General features: G+C 38.6%; 1 protein-coding gene across 7 annotated transcripts in view; it reads right to left on the reverse strand.

The window, feature by feature from the left end:
• The window catches only part of LOC126473750 (probable phospholipid-transporting ATPase IA), a 614,987-nt gene that overhangs the window by 13,254 nt on the left and 581,328 nt on the right, over positions 1-20,405 (reverse strand). For 3 of the 7 annotated variants that reach the window (XM_050101001.1, XM_050101005.1, XM_050101000.1), the window contains 2 exons: positions 11,317-11,348; positions 11,032-11,116 (listed from right to left, as the gene is read on the reverse strand). The exons of 1 other annotated variant lie outside the window; for it this stretch is intronic. In XM_050101001.1, the coding sequence (XP_049956958.1) occupies positions 11,032-11,116; positions 11,317-11,348 (117 nt within the window). Of the gene's footprint in view, positions 1-11,031; positions 11,117-11,316; positions 11,349-20,405 lie in introns of those variants that run through there. 3 more of the 7 variants (XR_007586523.1, XR_007586524.1, XR_007586525.1) reach the window with 2 other exon arrangements.

The raw sequence follows: 20,405 nt of genomic DNA on the forward strand, positions 1-20,405 counted from the left end.
CCTACTGCTCACTTTCTGGCATCATTGGTAAGATTTTTGCACATATGTATGGACATCATAGGGCTGCTACCATGCTCTGCAGGACAACGTTACTTGTTAATGATCATCAATCATTTTAATAGGTGGCCAGAAGTTGTCACAATACAGGACAATATCTGCTGAATCAGTTGTGAGGGTGCTAATGCACCCTTGGTTTTCCAGGTTTGGCATTCCATGAGACATGACTACAGATAGCAGACGGCAATTTGAAAGTCAACATTTCAATGAATTTTTACTACCATATAGCTGCAACCATCTCCGCACTACAAGCTACCGTCCAGCTAGCAATAGAGCACTAGAATATTTCACCACATGCTCAAAACTGCCGTAATATGCAAAAAATGGTTCAAATGGCTCTGAGCACTATGGGACTCAACTGCTGAGGTCATTAGTCCCCTAGAACTTAGAACTAGTTAAACCTAACTAACCTAAGGACATCACAAACAGCCATGCACAAGGCAGGATTCGAACCTGCGACCGTAGCGGTCCTGCGGTTCCAGACTGCAGCGCCTTTAACCGCACGGCCACTTCGGCCGGCTCCGTAATATGCAACTCATCATCATTGTTCCCTAGTCCCAATCGGATTAAGAACAAGCCGCACGGAGTGGCCGCGTGGTTAGAGGCACCATGTCACTGACTGCATGGCCACTCCCGCCGGAAGTTCGAGTCCTCTCTTGGGCATGGGTGTGAGTGTTGTTCTTAGCATAAGTTAGTTTAAGTAGTGTGTAAATCTAGGGACCGATGACCTCAGCAGTTTGCTACCTTAGAAATTCACACACATTTGAACATTTGGATTAAGAATGACAGTGAGGGAGGATATACAATGGTCTCCCGCACAACTGGTTGATCACGAGCAGCTGAGGGTTTCTGGAGAATTAATCTTACCAGCACCTGCACAACCAGTTGTCCCTGAGCTATGCATGCAGTTTGAACAACTCAGCATCAGAATTAGGAACTCTCAGCCTACTAGTCATGTCAGATATGGTGACCAGAGTTTGTTCACAGAGTCCTAAAATAATGTTCCACGTGTGGCTCAGGGATGACACAGTGCACCCACACATTGTTTTACTGTGCTCTGTATCACAAAGAGTCAATTTCAAAATTGAAAAGGAGTAATCTTTTCCTTCACCAGCTGTATTCACGAGAACTGTCAGGCAAATCAAATATAAGTTCCCCCACGTACGGGAGCATCTGGTTTTGAAAAAAGGAGGAAGGATGGTGGAGGCATCACTAATTTCCTTCACTGCAGTAAGCAAGCAAATCCGTTGCGGACTTTAAAAATTACTTTGCTGCAGTGAGCATAGTGACAGTTGTTGGTATTTATTTACCCTTGTTTTTTGTTTTAGCCTATGGGAGCACAATAAAAGTTACTAGTAAAATAACTGAGCAATTATTTTACATGACAAGATGAGTTTCCAAACAGGAAACTTAAAAATGAGGAAGATTAGGCTTTAATGATCCATCAACATTGACATCATTGGGAACAAGGTACTCATACAAACTCAGGCTGGGCACCACAAAATACGAATCAGAACATCTTGGTGAGCATTTCAATGCTATACTCCTGAATATGAGCCAAATGTCACAACACTTCAACACCTCACTTAGTATACAGGTGGACTGTGACAACGTGTGTAACTTAATAAAATTAATCAGCCACCAAAACAAGCTTTGCAATATTTATAATCTTGAAACTTATCTCAGTTTCTGCTAAGGCAATGCTCAATCCCTGGTCACAGTCAGAATACATTCTTATTATAGAAATTTTAATGCTGTGACTAGAAAGAAACCTATACACAATCATACACACCTACACACAACTTGCTTCTCACAGCCATGCATGCGAAAGTAATTGGACAAATGTTGAAATCTTCACAACCAAATTTGTGAAAGCAAGCCTCCATTAATCTGGAAAGGCATGGCTGGTTGTGAACAAGATGAAAGTTGAAGTCATTTGGGGAAAAAGGACCATGTTGTTGCCAATATGAACAAAGGGATTCAAATGCAATGTTTCGCGGTGGATGAAGTCATGTCTGATCAGGTATGACTGCAGTTCCACCAGCAAACATGATGGGTTAACATTTCAAGTTGTGGAAATAATAATTTTTAAGACTGACAGTTTTTACTGTCCAGAATATTTATGCTGTTTGCATGCATGACTGAAAGAACAGACACTGTTGATGATAATTATTCTATACATATTGATATTTGTTCTACAGCGTGTTTGTGTGTTAACAGGAGATAGATGATGCTCCACTCGACAATTTGAGGTAGGGAACCTGGGGTCAGAGAAGCCAGAGTAAGGAGATAATTAGAGTAAAATCACATTACTGTGTACTTTTTTATTTCCATTAGTTACAGGTAACTGCAAATACCATCGTTGACACAGTGAACGGACCATTTGTACTGTAATCTTACAAAATGTGCTGATGGCCATCAACCTCAATGCAAGCATGACATCAGTAAACAAGATTCTGATGCACCCTGACAAATATCCTTGCTGTGTTTCAAATCACATCACAGGCAGCTACAATTCTGGCAACTAATTCCATCTCCATATCTACTGCAGTCTCATACACAAGCGATTTTAGATATCCCCATAGGAAATAATCATGGGGATTCAGGTCAGGTGACCTTGCTGGCCATGGAATAGGATCTCTCCTTCCAATCCAGTGACCAGGAAATACAGCACTGGGACGGTTGCGGACATCCACCAATGAACTGAGGCAGTGCACCATCATGTTGTATCCACATCCTCTCACGAACAGTCAAGGGTATATTCTCCAACAACTCAGGTAGAACTCTTTGCATGAATCTCAAGTACTGGTGGCCATTCAAATGACCAGGTAGAAGATATGGACCAATGAGATTGTTGCCTACAATGCTGGCCCAGAAATTGACAACAAAATGTACTTGATGGTGTGACTCTACTACAGCTTGAGGGTTTCCTCATCCCACACATGGCTATTCCTGCTGTTCAAAATACCATCATGATCAAATGAGGGCTTGCGAAAAAACAGCATGATTTGGAGGAAATCTGGCTGATCAATCCATTGTTGGAGCAACCACTGACACAATGTGACCCTTGGTGTAAAGTCATAAGCATGGCATGGAATCATTGTGTGTGATATGTATGTATTGCTGTTCATGGAATACTCACAACATGCTAGTATGTGCAGCACCCATTTCATATGCAATACGATGAGTACTTATAGTGGGGTACACTGAAACACATTCCAGCACATACTCTTCAAAATCGAGTGTGCAAATAGACCTCATGTTGCCAGATCACTCATTTCTTCTTTCCAATGAACTAAACTTCCACATTTGTCAATCGAGAATAATAAACACTCATCATGATAGATGATGCCTGTTAGGAAATCGTTCTCTGTACAGCCTGTACAGCGAGAGCATTGCAATTTACTTCCACATACACAAGGTCCATGTCTGTGAGTTCTGCAAAACTGTAACAGTACTGCTCCATCGTATTGTATGGTATATCTCTGAATACCCCTGAGTAATCAAATGGGCCTGTTGTTGATCCATAGTATGTTCTGTCATGTGACAATGTAAATACGATACAACAGAGCAATCTGATAGACAAATAAACAAAACCTGCATCATGACTTCCTAGTAATCAGGTTCACCTCCTTGTTTCCTCACTGGAAATAAGGAATCTAATGTAAATAAACAGTACAGTACATGTAAATTTATATGCATGTTAGTTGTTAATGAGCTGGAAAACACTAATGCTACACAGAGCAGTAGACACATTTACTTCCGTATCTCCTTACACTGGCTTCTCTACCTCCATACCTCAAATTGTTCAATGGAGCATTTTCTATGTCCCATTACATTTTTGCATTATCTTACAGAAACACCCTATATATATATATATATATATATATATATATATATATATATATATATATATATATATTCTAATCCTGCCTTAAGCTTCAATGTCCCACAAAGGTTGACTTCCCTGTTGTTTTCCTTTCTTTTTTTTGTATGGTATCCATACTCTCACATCTTTTAGATACTGCTGAATACTCAGAACGCCATCAATTTTAGATGCACTTGCTCTTAGACTGGCACATCTAGTGCTTGATAAAAGTAGATGTAAATATATTAATTTTTCAGCAGAAATACTTTTTCTCTCTCACTATTGATTAAAGACAGATAACAGAAGTACTCTGAAATTAATTAATTGACTTTGCTTGACCTGGTAAAGATTTACTACACAGCAGCGATGTACAAAAATTTGTGCCTGGATTTCCTGCTTATCGAGAGCGGTTCCCTTCAACTACTATGGCTATCTACCCATGCTCCCTGGACCAACCCAGATCTTTATATGTCATGCTGTCATCCTTATACTGCACACCACTAAGTTCATCTCATACTATATGCAACATTCCTTGGATTCCTACAAGAGGGAGGTTGAGCATTAGGTGCATTAGGTGATGAAGTTAGTAGATTACAATGTAAGGATGTAGACAGCGTGACATGCGGAGGTTTGGGTTGGTCAGGGAATGTGCATGGACAGCTGAAGCGTTTAAGACGACCGCTCGCAGTAAGCGGGACTTTCGGATTTGAGTCCTGGCATAAATTTTCACATATGTAGTAAATCTTTATCTAATACACTTGATGTCAGGAAATTCACAGCCATTGTCAAAAATAAATAAATCTGACATTTTAGAAAGTAATTTTTGAATGTGATGCAGGTATCTCATCAGCACATGCAGAAGTCGCTAGAAATAAATATAAGTATCTATTGTCCTGGGTACCTGGATGACTTTTCTACTCAGCTCTTCAATAATCCTTTTTACTCTTCTATTCCTCTTTTTTCATGCACTGGTTCTGAAACCAGTGTTTCTGGTACCTGATGGTAAGTACAGGTTATGGATTCTTCCTTCACCTCTTAGTAGAGAAATCATATGATTAAAAGTGAGAAGAAAACAAATTATGTTGTATTTTTGTGCTATTTGCTCAATGGTAACTAGTATTAGCTTATTAGGCCATCACCAGTACCTGTTTCTCTTTGCATAATATTATCTTTCACTGCCAATGTTTCATTTACTTGGTTACAGCCCACACAATATACTCGTCCATCCTTACACAACCCCTGCTCCCAATCCCTTACCTCATGGCTCATACCCCTGTAAATAGACCTTGATGCAGGACCTGTAAAACATCACCTATCCCATCAAAGGCATGGCTACCTGTGAAACCAGTCATGTGATTTACAAGCTAAACTGCAACCACTGTGCTGCATTCTATGTAGGCATGACAACAAACAAGCTGTCTATCTGCATGAATGGCCACTGACTAACTGTGGCCAGAAAACAAGTGGACCACCCTGTTGCTGAACATGCTGCCAAACATGATATCCCTCATTTCAATGACTGCTTCACAGCCTGTGCCATATGGATCTTTCCTTCCAACACCAGCTTTTCTGAATTGCACAGGTGTGAACTTTCCGTGCAATACATCCTACCTTCCCGGAACCCTCCTGGCCTCAACCTTCGTTACTCACGTCCTCACCCATCCAGCCCCCTCCCTGTTCCCATTCCAGCACTACACAGCCATCATTTCACCACCACACCCAGTCTTTTAATTTATTTTTATTTCTCTCCTTTCCACTACTTACCTCTGCAGACGTATGTGGAAGTTGCGTTTGTGTGAGTGTGTGTGCGCGCGCGCATGTGTGTGTATGTGTGTCTATTACTGACAAAGGCCTTAATGGCTAAAAGCTATAATTGTATGAATCTTTTTGTTGTGCCTATCGCAACTCAGCATCTCCGCTATATGGCGAGTAGCAGCTTTCCTTCTCAAATATTGTTTTTCCATTGTTTGAAGATAAGAGTTCTATTAGATAGTTAAATTAACTTCTACGGAATGAACAGTCACAGAACACTAGAATTATAGGGCGGATCAATGAGGGAGTCTTTTAATGATATTTTTAATTTGTATGGAGTTGTAATTTTTGGCCTTATGTATATGAGCGTACAGTTGAGACCAAGTGAGGTGGTGCAGTTGCTAGTAAAATGGACTCGCATTCAGGATGATGGTCCAGATTTACATCTGTGGCCATACACATTTAGGTTTTCCATGATTTTCCTGTCACTCCACATTGGTTCCTTTGAAAGGGCATGGCCAATTTCCTCCTCCATCCTTGAGACGTTCTTAGCTTATACTTCGTCTCTAATGACCTGGATGTCGATGGGATGTTAAACCGTAAGTTTCCTTCCTTCAGACTATAAAGAAAAGCTTCATCTTCAAAATACAGACCTTCATTCTGAATCTGAGGCAATGAGAGCCAGTCTGTATGAAGATTACTTTTATAATGTAAATACTTTTGGATTGAAGATGATTCACCAAAAAGCAGAAGCATTGAGTTGACGACAGGCACACACTAAAGAAAGAAAACTTTCTAACTTATGGAACTATCCTTTGACGTGCTAAAGTGTACACACACACACACACACACACACACACACACACACACACACACGCACCTACCTATGCCCCTACTTGGTGCCAACTACACTAACAGAGTGAATGCTATTTTTTGGCAGCATTGGTACTGTTAGTCCAATCAGCACCATGTAGGGGCATTTAATCCAAAAGTATTTACATTCTACAAGAACTTTCCTACAGCATTTACTTTTATAATGTACGTGCCATTGCTGTGCATATCAGTTTCACTGAAAGTGACTTTCATTTTAACTCATTACAGATGAAACATTTCTCTAAACAAGAGTAAGAACTTCAGAGGCCACAGAACAAGCATAAGTGAGATGTTGGATTATCTACTTAACAAAATGTTCTTACTGTTTGCTTTTGTGGAATAAATACTTAATTGATGTCTCCTACATCATCCAGAAAGTTGTCCTTTGGGACTATGAGGAGTGAAACTGCAAAATACATCAACACCTAAGTCCGCAAGCAAAAAAGAGAAAGAGAGAGAAATTCCCACATTTAAAGTACAGAGATCATAGCTTTATGGTTAGTGTCCCTAATCTCAACTACGTTTCCAGGTCACACTGGATCTGTCACAGTAAGAAAACAGAGGAATTGCTGGTCATCTGCTGAGACATCAATGGTTCAGCATAAAGGTTTAAGATTAGTTTCTCTTTTTTCACAATTGAATACAGTGTTGACAACTACTGTATCACAGAAGATATTACTGAAGTACGTACTGGAACATCCAATAAAAAAGAAGTTGCAGATGATCTTTGCTGTGTTCTTCTATTTTTGATAACTCTGGAATAATTTCCACATCCCCCACTCAGATAACTTTTTATGATTTTCCATGATAATTTCTCTATGTTAAGTTCATCTTTTTAAAAAATGTTCATGGAATGTTCCATTAAACATGTGCTTGATAATCAGTGTCACCTATCAAACAAACTTTTGCATGTCTGCAATTTAATAATGCAGTCTGTGTGAGTGAGTGCTGTAAATTGCTTTCTGTTTGATGATGGGTGACTACAATATGCACTTTTATGTATACAAGCTGAAACAGACTCCACTGACAAATTTTCAGAGGTAGTTCTGGGATATCTCCTGAGTATTTTGGTATAAGAGACCCGTGGCCTCCAATGGCTCATTACATGGTAATAATACAAGTAAGATTTATTCAGTTTTATTACCACAATCACCCTTGTTTCTGTGAAAACCTTTACAATGGTGACAAAGCATGTAATATGCAATAACCAAAATGAGCAACACACAACACAGAGTATTGCAACAACCCGGAGGCAGTACTGTGATAAGGCTGCAGTTGCTGTGGTAAGGCAAAAAGTTAAAGACGGCATTACTATTGTCAACAGCAGGTACTGTGAGCAAATGAAAATAAGGTACACACACAGTGCATACTGTTGACATGTGTACTGTTGTGTACTATTTTCTGTGCAGTACAGATCAAAGCTAACTGGGGCAAGAAACCAATCAGTATGCAATAACTCTGCAACTAGCTGCTGGAGATCAAGGGCCACTAACACAAAAATACTCAAAGATATCCCTAAACAGCCTCTAAAAGTTTGTTGATGGAGTTCTGGTTCACCATGATGGAGTTCTGGTTCACCATGTATACATTTTTATGTGTGTGTCAAGTTTGGTATTAAAGTTTCATTAAAATATGTTTTGGAGTTTTGACTTCTTTCACACCACTGAGGACCATTTCGCTTATAATATGTGGTAGGAACATCAGTACATCTCTTTTTATGTAAGTATCACTGCCTGACAGAAAAAGTAAAGCACCCAGAGAACATAGCAAGATGTCAATGTAACTTTGTGCATTTACACACCAAGGTGGGAATACAAGTGATTAGAAATGAAATTCTCTGCAACAGGTGGAATGGGCACCAGAGTGTATTAGCGTTATTACCAGGTCTGGTAGGGCATATAAGGTGTGTGAACAGCATCAAATGTTGTGGGATTACTGTGAAGGACATGGAGATGCTGCATACTAATGTGATACAGCTAATGTGACAGAGTTTAAAAGAGGCGTCATTATGGGTTTCCATTTGGCCATCTGGTCGAATAGTGCAAAATTCAGATCTGTAGGGCATTTGGATGTGACAGTGGCCCAATGCTATACTGCATGGGAATGTGAGGGTTGGTTCAAATGGCTCTGAGCACTATGCGACTTAACGTCTGAGGTCAACAGTCGCCTAGAACTTAGGACTAATTAAACCTAACTAACCTAAGGACATCACACACATCCATGCCCAAGGCAGGATTCGAACCTGCGACCGTAGCGGTCGCTCAGCTCCAGACTGTAGCGCCTAGAACCGCACGGCCACTCCGGCTGGCGGAATGTGAGGGCAGATATACTTGGTCATCAATGTTCCAGTCAACCATGCTTAACCACTACACGGGGTGATTGTTGCATTGTGCACTAAGCACATCGTAACCCTTTTTCATCTGTGCCTGCTATCCAAGAACAAGAAAGGGATTCCCTCCAATATTCTGTGTCATCCCACACCATTTGTTGGAGACTAACAGCAGACAGTCTAGGGAATTAATGTCTCTTGCATAGGCTGCTAATAACTCCACAACAGAAACAGCTGCATTTGGACTGGTACCATGACCAAACTGCATGGACTGCTGATGAATGACATCCCATTGCGTTCACTGATGAATCACAGTTCTGCACTACACCAGATGAATGTTGCTGGTGAGTATGGCAGCAACCTGGGCAGAGGTTCCATTCCTCCAATGTTTTGTGGAGGCACAGTAGTAGTTATTTTGGTGTCATGATGTGAAGATCCATTGAGTATGACTTCAGATCACAGCTGGTAGTGATTGAGGAAACTCTGATGTCACAGCAGTATATAACGGACATTCTAAGAGAGGCAGTCAAATGAAAACTGAACACCTTCCACAACACGAGCGAGGAATGGTTCTATGCAAAAGTCATCACCACATGTGTTAAGACATTTATCCCACTGGGAGACTAGATGCACAGAACGAGGTCAGCTGCTGATAACTCCACAACCACACCCACTCTTTCATTTCCTTGTCCGTCTGAAAGCGATGTCCGTGCATGTCTTTCTCCAGGAAATCGAAGATGTGAAAATCATGCAGTGAAAAATTCAGGCTGTACAAAGGATATTGTAATGTTTCCTAACCTTCATCCAATTGGCAGTGTGGGGGCAGGTGTTACTGCGCAACAGGATGATCCTGTCCAACAGCAGTGTGACAACCTGAGGGCAAATGGCAAAGCCAACAGTGAAAACATCCCACATCTCCCCCATCAAAGAACTCCAGAGCTATTCATGCAAGTTCCAGTAAGGTCATGACGACCTACTCCGTCAACTGAAGGGGCCCTCTGTCTGTTAAGTTCCTCAAGTGTGGAACCACAATCAATGCACAGCACTATGAAGACATTTGCAGAAACTGTGATGCACCTTATAGTCAAAATTTCCTGGAATGCTGTCAGACAGAATCATCCTGTTACATGATAATGCCTGCCCCCACACAACCAATCAGACGAAGGCTATGCTCCAGTGATTTGGTTGGGAAACATAGCAACATCCTTTGAACAGCCCACATCTGTCACATTGTGATTTTCACATACTTGGTTACTGGAAGGAAGACATGCATGGACATTTATTTCAGTTGGACAAGGAAGTGCAAGAGTGGATGTGGTTGTGGCCAACCACATTCTACGAATTAATTGTCTCGTCTTCCAGTGGAATAAATGTCTTAATGTGTGTGGTGAATAATTTTGAATGAAACCATTTCATCGTTGTGTCATGGTGGGTGTTCAGTTTTCATCTGAATACCCCTTATATGTCCTCTTGTGGACCTCTCATGGAAAGGTATGGTGATGCCAGTTTTCAACAGAACAATGCATGTGGCAGGTGTTTCTATGCACTGTCTGCCTGATGTTGACATACTCCCATGGCTAAATATATCCTTAGATCTGTCATCGATAGAACATGTGTGAGGCCACTTTGGACTTTGTCCTGTATCAGTATTCAGAATTTAAAGGGCCAGTAACGAAAGTTGTGGGCCAGCTTGCCTCTGGAAGGAATACAACAGTACTGTGACAGCCTTCCTACCCAAAACAATGCATGCATCCAGGCCAGAGCTGGTGCAGAGTCATACTGGTAAGTGGGCTCATACCACCAAAGTCATTGTAATCTGATTCAATAGAACAATCACTGAAATAACATCACATACTCTCGTAGCCTACGAAGTTTTGTTTTATTTCTTCCTTCGCTTCTGAGTGCTTCTTGTTTTCTTTTGTAAGGCAATGTGTATTACATATTTCTACATCCTTCATGATCTTCTCACTATGGATCTAATGAAAAAAAGTGTATTTATCTATCTATCTGAATATTATGCACAGGAACACAGTCAATTGTCTTATCATTAAAAAAATGTTTTATTACCAAATTATATTTGCATAATATGATGTTCTAAGATATAACTTTTGTTCCCCTATGATTTAATCTATTTTATAGTTTTTGTACAAACCGTGTGTAGAATCTGCATTGGTTCCTGTGATGAGAGCAACAGAGTGGTGATGTGATGCGATCTTCATCTGTGCCATGCCACGTAACTTGCAAATCAAAATATTATGGTAACAAATTTATTACACTACATGATGCATTACACAATGAAATAAACTATTGTACCTACAAACTGTCCAACAAAAATTATGTGAAATAGCATGAATTAATGACTACAAAATATTTTAGCAGAAGGGCAGCATGCAGTACAAGTCATATTATTTTTAAGGTGTCATTTAGTAGTACTTACATCTCGATAGCTGTCCAATTGCATGCAACGGTCTGAAGAAATTGATGAGAAGGGAAAGAAACAAAGAGAAAGAACACCATCAATAGAATAACAAAGACAAGGTTTGGGTGTCAGGAAAACATAGAATTATTAGTAACTACAATACATACGTAAAGTCAAATAACCAGTGACAACTAAATAAAGGATGTTAAAAATCATGATTCTTTTTAATGCATATGGAATTTTTGTTAGAAATAATAGTTATATCATCACCGTGGATTCAAATTGTAATATTAGACTGAATGCAGGTCTCTTTGATAGTGTGCATGCTGGAGCAGCCACGTCCATTCTAAAGAGTTTGTGGGTAAGGAGAAAGCTGTATTGTATGATGAGCACTCACTTGAATTTGATGAGCAAACAAATGTAAAGGAATTAACCAGGAAAGTGACTGTATTTTAAAATTAAACTCAAATGTTTTAAGAGTAACTTACAACTTTTAAAATAACTACACAATAATATTTTTATAAGAGCCACTAAGTACAGAAACTAATACATAAATGTGGACAGAATAAAAGCTTTGTACAAAGCAATGACAAAATTAAGTCATAATTTAAAGGGTAATGGTGCTTATTTGAATTTATTTATTAACTTGGAATATGTGCGTAAGGAATATACAAATGTGTCTACAACTGCTATAATATGCACACATTCAAATCTATTATTTAATAATGTCTGTTTTCAGTATACAGTCTATGAAATAAATATATTTGTACAGAAAAAGGTAGTGTCTTTGTTAACAACTTCAGGATAAAATACTTTTGGTGATGTCTGATGTGCAAGTGTAAACAGTGTATTGTACACAGAATTACACAGAAGAAAAGTGATACTGTACACAAGATTTCTTGAATTTGTAGAATGATTTAACTTCGATGTGCACACCTGCAGCAGTAATGAATGTATCTCTTCCTTTTATCACTTTTCTGTGTTATATGCTTACTGCAAATACATACACTATTGGCCATTAAAACTGCTACACCAAGAAGAAATGCAGATGATAAACAGGTATTCATTGGACAAATATATTATACTAGAACTGACATGTGATTACATTTTCACACAATTTTGGTGCATAGATCCTGAGAAATCAGTACCCAGAACAACCACCTCTGGCCGTAATAACGGCCTTGATACGCCTGGGCATTGAGTCAAACAGAGCTTGGATGGCATGTACAGGTACAGCTGCCCATGCAGCTTCAACATGATACCACAGTTCATCAAGAGTAGTGACTGCCGTATTGTAACGGGCCAGTTGCTCGGCCACCATTGACCAGGCGTTTTCAATTGGTGAGAGGTCTGGAGAATGTGCTGGCCAGGGCAGCAGTCGAACATTTTCTGTATCCAGAAAGGCCCGTACAAGACCTGCAACATGCGGCCGTGCATTATCCTACTGAAATGTAGGGTTTCGCAGGGATCGAATGAAGGGTAGAGCCACGGGTCGTAACACATCTAAAATGTAGTGTCCACTGTCCAAGTGCCGTCAATGCGAACAAGAGGTGACCGAGATGTGTAACCAATGGCACCTCATATCATCATGTCAGGTGATATGCCAGTATGACGATGACAAATACACGCTTCCAATGTGCGTTCACCGTGATGTAGCCAAACACAGATGCGATCATCATGATGCTGTAAAAAGAACCTGGATTCATCTGTAAAAATGACGTTTTGCCGTTCGTGAGGTTCGTCGTTGTGTGCACCATCGCAGGCACTTCTGTCTGTGATTCAGCGCTAAGGGTAACTGCAGCCATGGTCTCTGAGCTGATAGTCCATGCTGCTGCAAACGTCGTCGATCTGTTCGTGCAGATGGTTGTTGTCTTGCAAACGTCCCCATCTGTTGACTCAGGGATCGAGACGTGGCTGCACGATCTGTTACAGCCATGCGCATAAGATGCCTGTCATCTCGACTGCTAGTGATACGAGGCCATTGGGATCCATCACGGCACTCCGTATTACCCTCCTGAACCCACCGATACCATATTCTGCTAGCAGTCATTGGATCTCAACCAACGCAAGCAGCAGTGTCGCGATAAGATAAACCGCAATTGCGATAGGCTACAATCTGACCCTTATCAAAGTCAGAAACGTGATGGTACACATTTCTCCTCCTTACACGAGGCATCACAACAACGTTTCACCAGGCAACGCCGGTCAACTGCTGTTTGTGTATGAGAAATCAGCTGGAAACTTTCCTCATGTCAGCACGTTGTAGGTGTCGCCACCGGCGCCAACTTTGTGTGAATGCTCTGAAAATCTAATTATTTGAATATCACAGCATCTTCTTCCTGTCGGTTAAATTTCGCATCTGTAGCACGCCATCTTCATGGTGTAGCAATTTTAATGGCCAGTAGTGTATTTCTCATGTTTTTCTTTGTGAAGCAAAGAAAGGAAATTTGTAACTTTTGTACTGAACAATGATGAAAAGAGGAAAAGTCTGTCTTTAGAATGATTCTAAAATTGCAACAAAAGAAAATTTGCACCTTTCATATTTAACAATGATGAGGAAAGGAAATGGGTGTCTTCAGTATGATATTAAAATTGGAAGCAAGTTGTACTTGAGACATGTAATAAAGAAAATCTAAAATAAATACTTGGTGCATACACATTAACTTCAACTAATTACACACCTCCTTTCTGTTTCTAAAAGGAAATTTACATAGCACCCTAATTTGAGAATTACTTTCACTATTGTGAAATAAGTTTGTGAAACACATAACATCAAAAATTACAGTAATATTCCATACATCTGCTCTTGAACCTGCCTAAGAACATCTCATGTCAGAAGGTACTATTTTTAGTACTTTTCACTTTGACATCAAGTAATTTGCAACAGTTTTTCTTTACATTCTCATTTTAATTAATTCCTTTAGACTGTTTTTCTTTTTGAGCCTATAGGAGCTATGAAAGGAGTGCCTATTATTCAACTACCAAAACAAGAGTGAGAAATTGTGGATTACAATGTTAAAAATTACTCAGATACCCTCTGAATACAATAAGATTATGTCCCAAAGTACATTTCAGGTAAACTTGATTAAGCTGAAATTATACACAACTGTAGAAAACCCAAATTCGTCAGTCTGTGACAGATATTTCACATGAATCCTACTTGTCAAGGTTCATTATTAGCAATGATATTTAAAGAGAAAATGCCACAGTAGCCTAATAATGATTCTGGTTCGTCCAGAAAATTAACTGACAAAGGCCAATTCACTTTGCAGCAAGCTATCCAAATCAGTTTTATGTTGTTCTTGTCATCCGCAACAGAGAACTTCCATTCTAGCTCACATTCAGACATCAATAACAGAATGATTAACTGAAATGTGAAAGTACTGTGTTTTCCTCCTAATTCTGTTACCTAAAAGCCACTGATCTGAAGAATGAATCTTTCCTTTCCAGTGCCCATTATACAGCCAATGCCAGTTTGGGACTGATACCAATTTCACTGAGAACCAACTATGCCCATGTACAGGATATTATTATTATTATTATTATTATTATTACTATTACTACTATGGGCTCACCACACTTCATGTACCCTTTCTTACGTATTTAGTGTATTTGCATGGTCAAATGTGACATCATTTTTCAAAGAGTTTGCAGATCATGTATCCAAGTCAGGACTTGCGAAACAGCCAAGTATTTGCCTAGGTGGATGTGGAAAATCACCTAATAATCATATGACAACACTGACAATTGTAGTAATGGTATGGAGTGATGTGACATAGCTCTTTTTGTGTGTGTGTGTGTTTTGGGGGTGGGGGGAACAGAGAGGTAGGGGAGGTATTTAGTACATTAGTGTGTGGTCCTGACAGAAAAATTCATTACAATGGTCTGGGGCTCAGACCACCAGTTTTGGTCAATGGCCAAATGAATGCAGGTGTTAATGGGAACAATTTGGAGAGGAGCATTCATCTCAAATATAGTAACAATTTGAAACAAAATACTTTCCTGTGCCATGAAAATAATGGTACTATCCAAATAGCGAAGGTCAATGCATTATCGTTTGTATGTGGATTTACTGGACTGGTCTATTCAAAGTGCTGGTCAGACTGCAACTGGGCATTGTTGAGCTTAGCTAGGATGCTGGTTTGTGTTGCACGTATTTGCACAAAATCTTGGCAACAACCATACACTGTCCGTAATGTAGAATGGAAGTAAATGCCACCTTCAGTGTACCAGAATATAATGGAAGGCCTTCTTTGGTTGTTGAAAGTTATAACAGCAGCAGAAGGAAGCCCACACATTATTAATTACATGGATGACATCTTTGGAATAAACAGCTACGGAGGGTTTTGGTCACAGAGTGTTTTGTTTCAGGTCTGATATGTTTAGTACTGTTTGAGTGACATATGATTCTACCGGTGTCCCTACATTTTTCTAAGCCTCTGAAGACAGTAAAATTTAACTTACAAAGTATATGCTATTCAGTTTCCTATTCTTTGATTACAGTATATCTGTAATTGCCTTAAAGTGTAATGTTTGTGTTGAAAATTATGATTCTCAGTTGCTCTGAAGTTTGGATATTTACTATGCAAGATGTTCAAACATATTTAAAAATTATGCACTATTTTGTATACAAAAATGCTACTACAATTCATGTTCTCAAGGATTAAATGAGTTCCTTCATATTGGCATGAATGCCATTCTGAAGCACTGTTCTATAAGGGTTCACTCATTTTAAGTGTTGATTGCTTGTCACACTAAGTACACGGCAGACAATCATTCAGTTTGTTATACGTCTCTACTGAACTCTAGTTCATATTCTAATTTCCAATTTGTAGTGTCTCATATGCTGTCCCACTGTATCCCATTGACACTTCAGCTCATCAACAATAAATCATTAAACAGTATTTTATTTTTATTTTTCCGAAAATCCAGCCTAAGAGCAGACTATTAATATCCAATACGAAACTGCTTTCTTTATTTCTTTCCAAATACATATAATGCACACTTTGTGTAACTTTTATTGCCTATTTATTCTTCTTGCTTTGTATTTACTACAGCAAAGTTACAATTGATGCAGGTAGGCTACTCTGATATTCTGTTTGATTAATTGGTACAGAAATGCTATCAAAATTTTACATCAGACAAATACCTGTGACGTCTTTTTCAAGTCTCTTGTTGTGGCTATTTTCACAGCAGCTATATAAACTACTGCAATTTACAGCCATTTTCCATTTTCTGTGATTAGAAGAAATAGCAGTTAACATGACTTTCTTGAATTATCTCAACATGCATAGCAGAAGTTTGTCAAAATGACAACTTTTATGAATAAGAAATCTCAAATAATTCTTGAATGACATGAGCTTTCCACAATCACAGGGGTGAAAATTGGTGGAAAATTAAAGTTTTGTGACACTAATTTTAATTCAAATTCCTCTCTTCTGTGGACAGCAACCCTCTGGTGAATCATAGATGTGTGACACATTCTGTATCTATGTTTACAATGAGCTCTCCATAGCCTGCATCACAGCCAAGTATTCCATAAAACATTTTTATAGCATGCTGTAATTAAATGATATGGTCATCTGAACTGTGTCACATTAAAGTGATCACTGATGGATGTGATCATAGCATCCTGTCAACATATGACCATAACAGACCCATGACTGGGTTCCCAAGAGAAGTTATGCTTGACAAGTACTAGGAGACATGGAAAGCTGTCAGTGCCTCACATCTGGTTCAACAAAGATTTAAGAACTAAATACCATTCCACATGTTTCAATCAAGATTATAACCAACTGATGAAGAGGAACAACCAGAAATTCGTAAAAATAAAGCAAATGAGACTAATTCTATGAAATGACAAAATTAAGATAAAAATAATGAGGAGGTTACAATTATGTAAAATCAAAAATCATTCTTTAATGTATTACAAACAAAAGAAAATAAAGAAAACAAAATTTAAGAATGAGTAAGAAAATAGTTGAAAATTTTGCAAAACTATAAAAATACTACAATGAAAGTAGAAAATACAAAAAACAAACTGGAAGTCGGTGTAGTAAGTTTTTAGAAATGACAACAGGCAATACACAGAAGCAAAGTGGAAAAGCATATGCAAGAAATTTAAACAACACTGAATACAAATTATTAAAGGAAGGTCCATGGTCTGACTGTGTTGCAATTAAATCCTGCTGAATTATTTTACAAAAATCTGTTGTGGGAGAAAAGCACAAATATATAAAATGTTCCCTCGTGGTTATTTTTCGAATGTAGTATGCTATAATATATAAGCTCTTAGGCAAAAATCGAGTGATAAGACATACAGATGTATCTGTAATACTGCTGCAAAAGTAGTATTGTGAGGAAACTCCATGTTTTGACAGAGAGTATGGAACGAATCTTGCAGTGGAGTCAAATGTTTGGCATTCTTATAGGAAACAGCTTCATTGAATATATTTAGGAAGGGGAATAACATTATTGTAGATAAGGCACAAGAGAGTTAAGTTATAACGCATGAGAAGGTAATGAGACCTGAAACCAAACTAAACTCTGTCTTGTTGTTACAGTAGAGCATTCCTGATTACCATTATGAGATGAACTTAATGACATACAAAATTTGATAGATTTTTGTATTTTGTGCTCAGCAGTTTCAATAATTGTATGAATGATATTTCAATAATTACATCAAAGTTTTAAGTTTTCTTATATTTACTTTTCCACTGCCATTTTGATATGTTGTTAATTGTCAAGCTGATAGTCTGATTTTATACAAGTATTGGTTGAAAGTGAATCACTCTTAAAACTGACAACAGAACAGAAACTGGTGACAGAAAAATAAATGTAATCAAAATTGCAAATCTGGCAGAATTATGAAGAAGTTAAACAACAGAAAGTCCAAGATGGAATAACAACAATATGAAAGGGATTGAAAGGGAGAACTGCTGCACCATGTAGACGAGGCTTTGAGTCACTGACAGCCACAATGTTGACTGCAGGTTTTTGGGCTGAAAAGTCTTCCTTCCAAAATAGAACACACACACACACACACACACACACACACACACACACACACACACACACACACAAACACCGGTGTCTCCAGGTGTGGACATACACGTGCGCGTGCGCACTGGTCTCTGAGCACTGGGGCCCCGACTGAAGGCTCAACACCTCCTCTACATGGTGTGTAGCAATTTATGCTTTATATATTGTCATTAAAAAGTTATTTATAAAAGATTATAAATTTGAGTCATACTAAATGCTTTAGGTAACTGATCACTCAAGCTGTCTAAAATGCTGCACCCCATTAAATCAAGTACCATCAGATTTATACCAGCTGTGGCACATACTGAAACTTTCCAGGTTCAGCACCATTCATCATCTGCCATTTGACACCTACTGCTGGATAAAGACTTCCTCCAGACTCCTCGAAGCTTTATGGTCGTCAGCAATGTACATTGATGTTGCTCTGGCACACTTTCCAATATTGTCTATCCTCTTTATATCAGAACCAGCAAAGTTCTACTGCAGTCTATTGACAATCCATTCGTGTGGCTACATGTCCTGCCCAACTCAGTTTCATTTGTAGTGCATTTTTAATTACATCTTCCAATCCAATCTGTTGCCTGATCCATTTGTTTATTTTCATGTATACTCAAGTAACTCCAAACATACCTCTCCCCCAATCTTTACTATGAAACACACTATTTTTGAATCGATTTCACATTAAATTTTCATGTCACTGCCATAAGTCAAAACTGGTAATACATACTGACTGTAAACTTTCAGTATCAGACAGATCAGAAACTTTAATTGTGAAAACCACAGCATCATTACTATCCTAAAATTAATATTTCCTGTGGTAGTAGAAGCTTCAGGATATAATTACATACTACATACTGTTGAAGTACAATAGTACCTGGTGAAGACTTAAAAGTCAAGATATTGTGTGGAAAATGGTAGAAACTAGTGGAATGTGATGTTTCGATAAAAAACAGGGAAGCAGGTGCTATGGAAAAAGTAATGATAGATCACCTTAGTAAAAACTGGAAAAAAAAACCACTCGGTGGATAAGTGGCAAGTGAGAAGTGATGATTACACACTGGCTATGACAATGTATAATGAGTCTATAACAGTGCACTCCAAGATAAATTAGCCATTTTCACACTCATCAGTTCTGTAAAGAGAGTGAAATTTTGAAAATTTAAGCCTGAGCATCACAATTCACATATGAATCCAGGTATGCTAAAAATGTGGGGAGTGACTCTATGAACTCCTGGACATTACATGTCAGTGGCCTTCAGTTCAACTGTAAGAGATGACTGATGCTCAGGATTGACACAGATTCATGAGGCATATTATATTCTGCACAATATTAAATCATTATAATTTGCTATAAATGGTTCATATCCACAGAAGGCTTTCACACTTTTGGCAACATACAAACTGGACATACAAAAATAAAGCACGGAATAGTACTACTTCAACTAACAAAATTATAGTGAGATAGCAGCTTGTGTGGGGAGTATTTGCAATTTATAACAGTTAAAATTGCCACAGATATCCAGCTGACACTGCACAACAACTCTGTCATTTGTGAACTATGACATTTCAAGGTGTGTGTTAGAACATCATTATTTTGGGATACAATTTGTGTATCAATGCAGATGTAAGAATGCAGAAAGCTCACATATTACATCAGTAAGTGGACAGCTCACATATTGTGTCTTCACAAGCTTAAGGTAATGGCAGTATATTCTTAGACTGGGTTAAGCAGAATGTTACAAAGTGAATTTTGTGACTGTTGGACCAAATGAAAATGAGCTAGTAGGTGTGACTAGCAAAATAGAGCTTTTGCTGCCACCGGCATTAAACAGCATCTTAACAAAGCTGTGTAACCTTAAATTAGACACCCTTCAGCATAAACTTGGTATTTGATTAGACAACAAAACACTTGGTCAGTTTTTCCAAAATGTCCAAGTCTTGTTCAAATAACTTATGAGAATGCAGCCAGGTGATGTCATCAACAATCACCAACACTCTGACAGGAGAACATCTTGCCATTTTCAAGGCAAAGACATTCTTGTAAGTTAGTTGAAAATTGTACATGC

Source organism: Schistocerca serialis, chromosome 4 (assembly GCF_023864345.2).
Source record: "Schistocerca serialis cubense isolate TAMUIC-IGC-003099 chromosome 4, iqSchSeri2.2, whole genome shotgun sequence".
In the NCBI taxonomy this organism is placed as follows: domain Eukaryota; kingdom Metazoa; phylum Arthropoda; class Insecta; order Orthoptera; family Acrididae; genus Schistocerca; species Schistocerca serialis.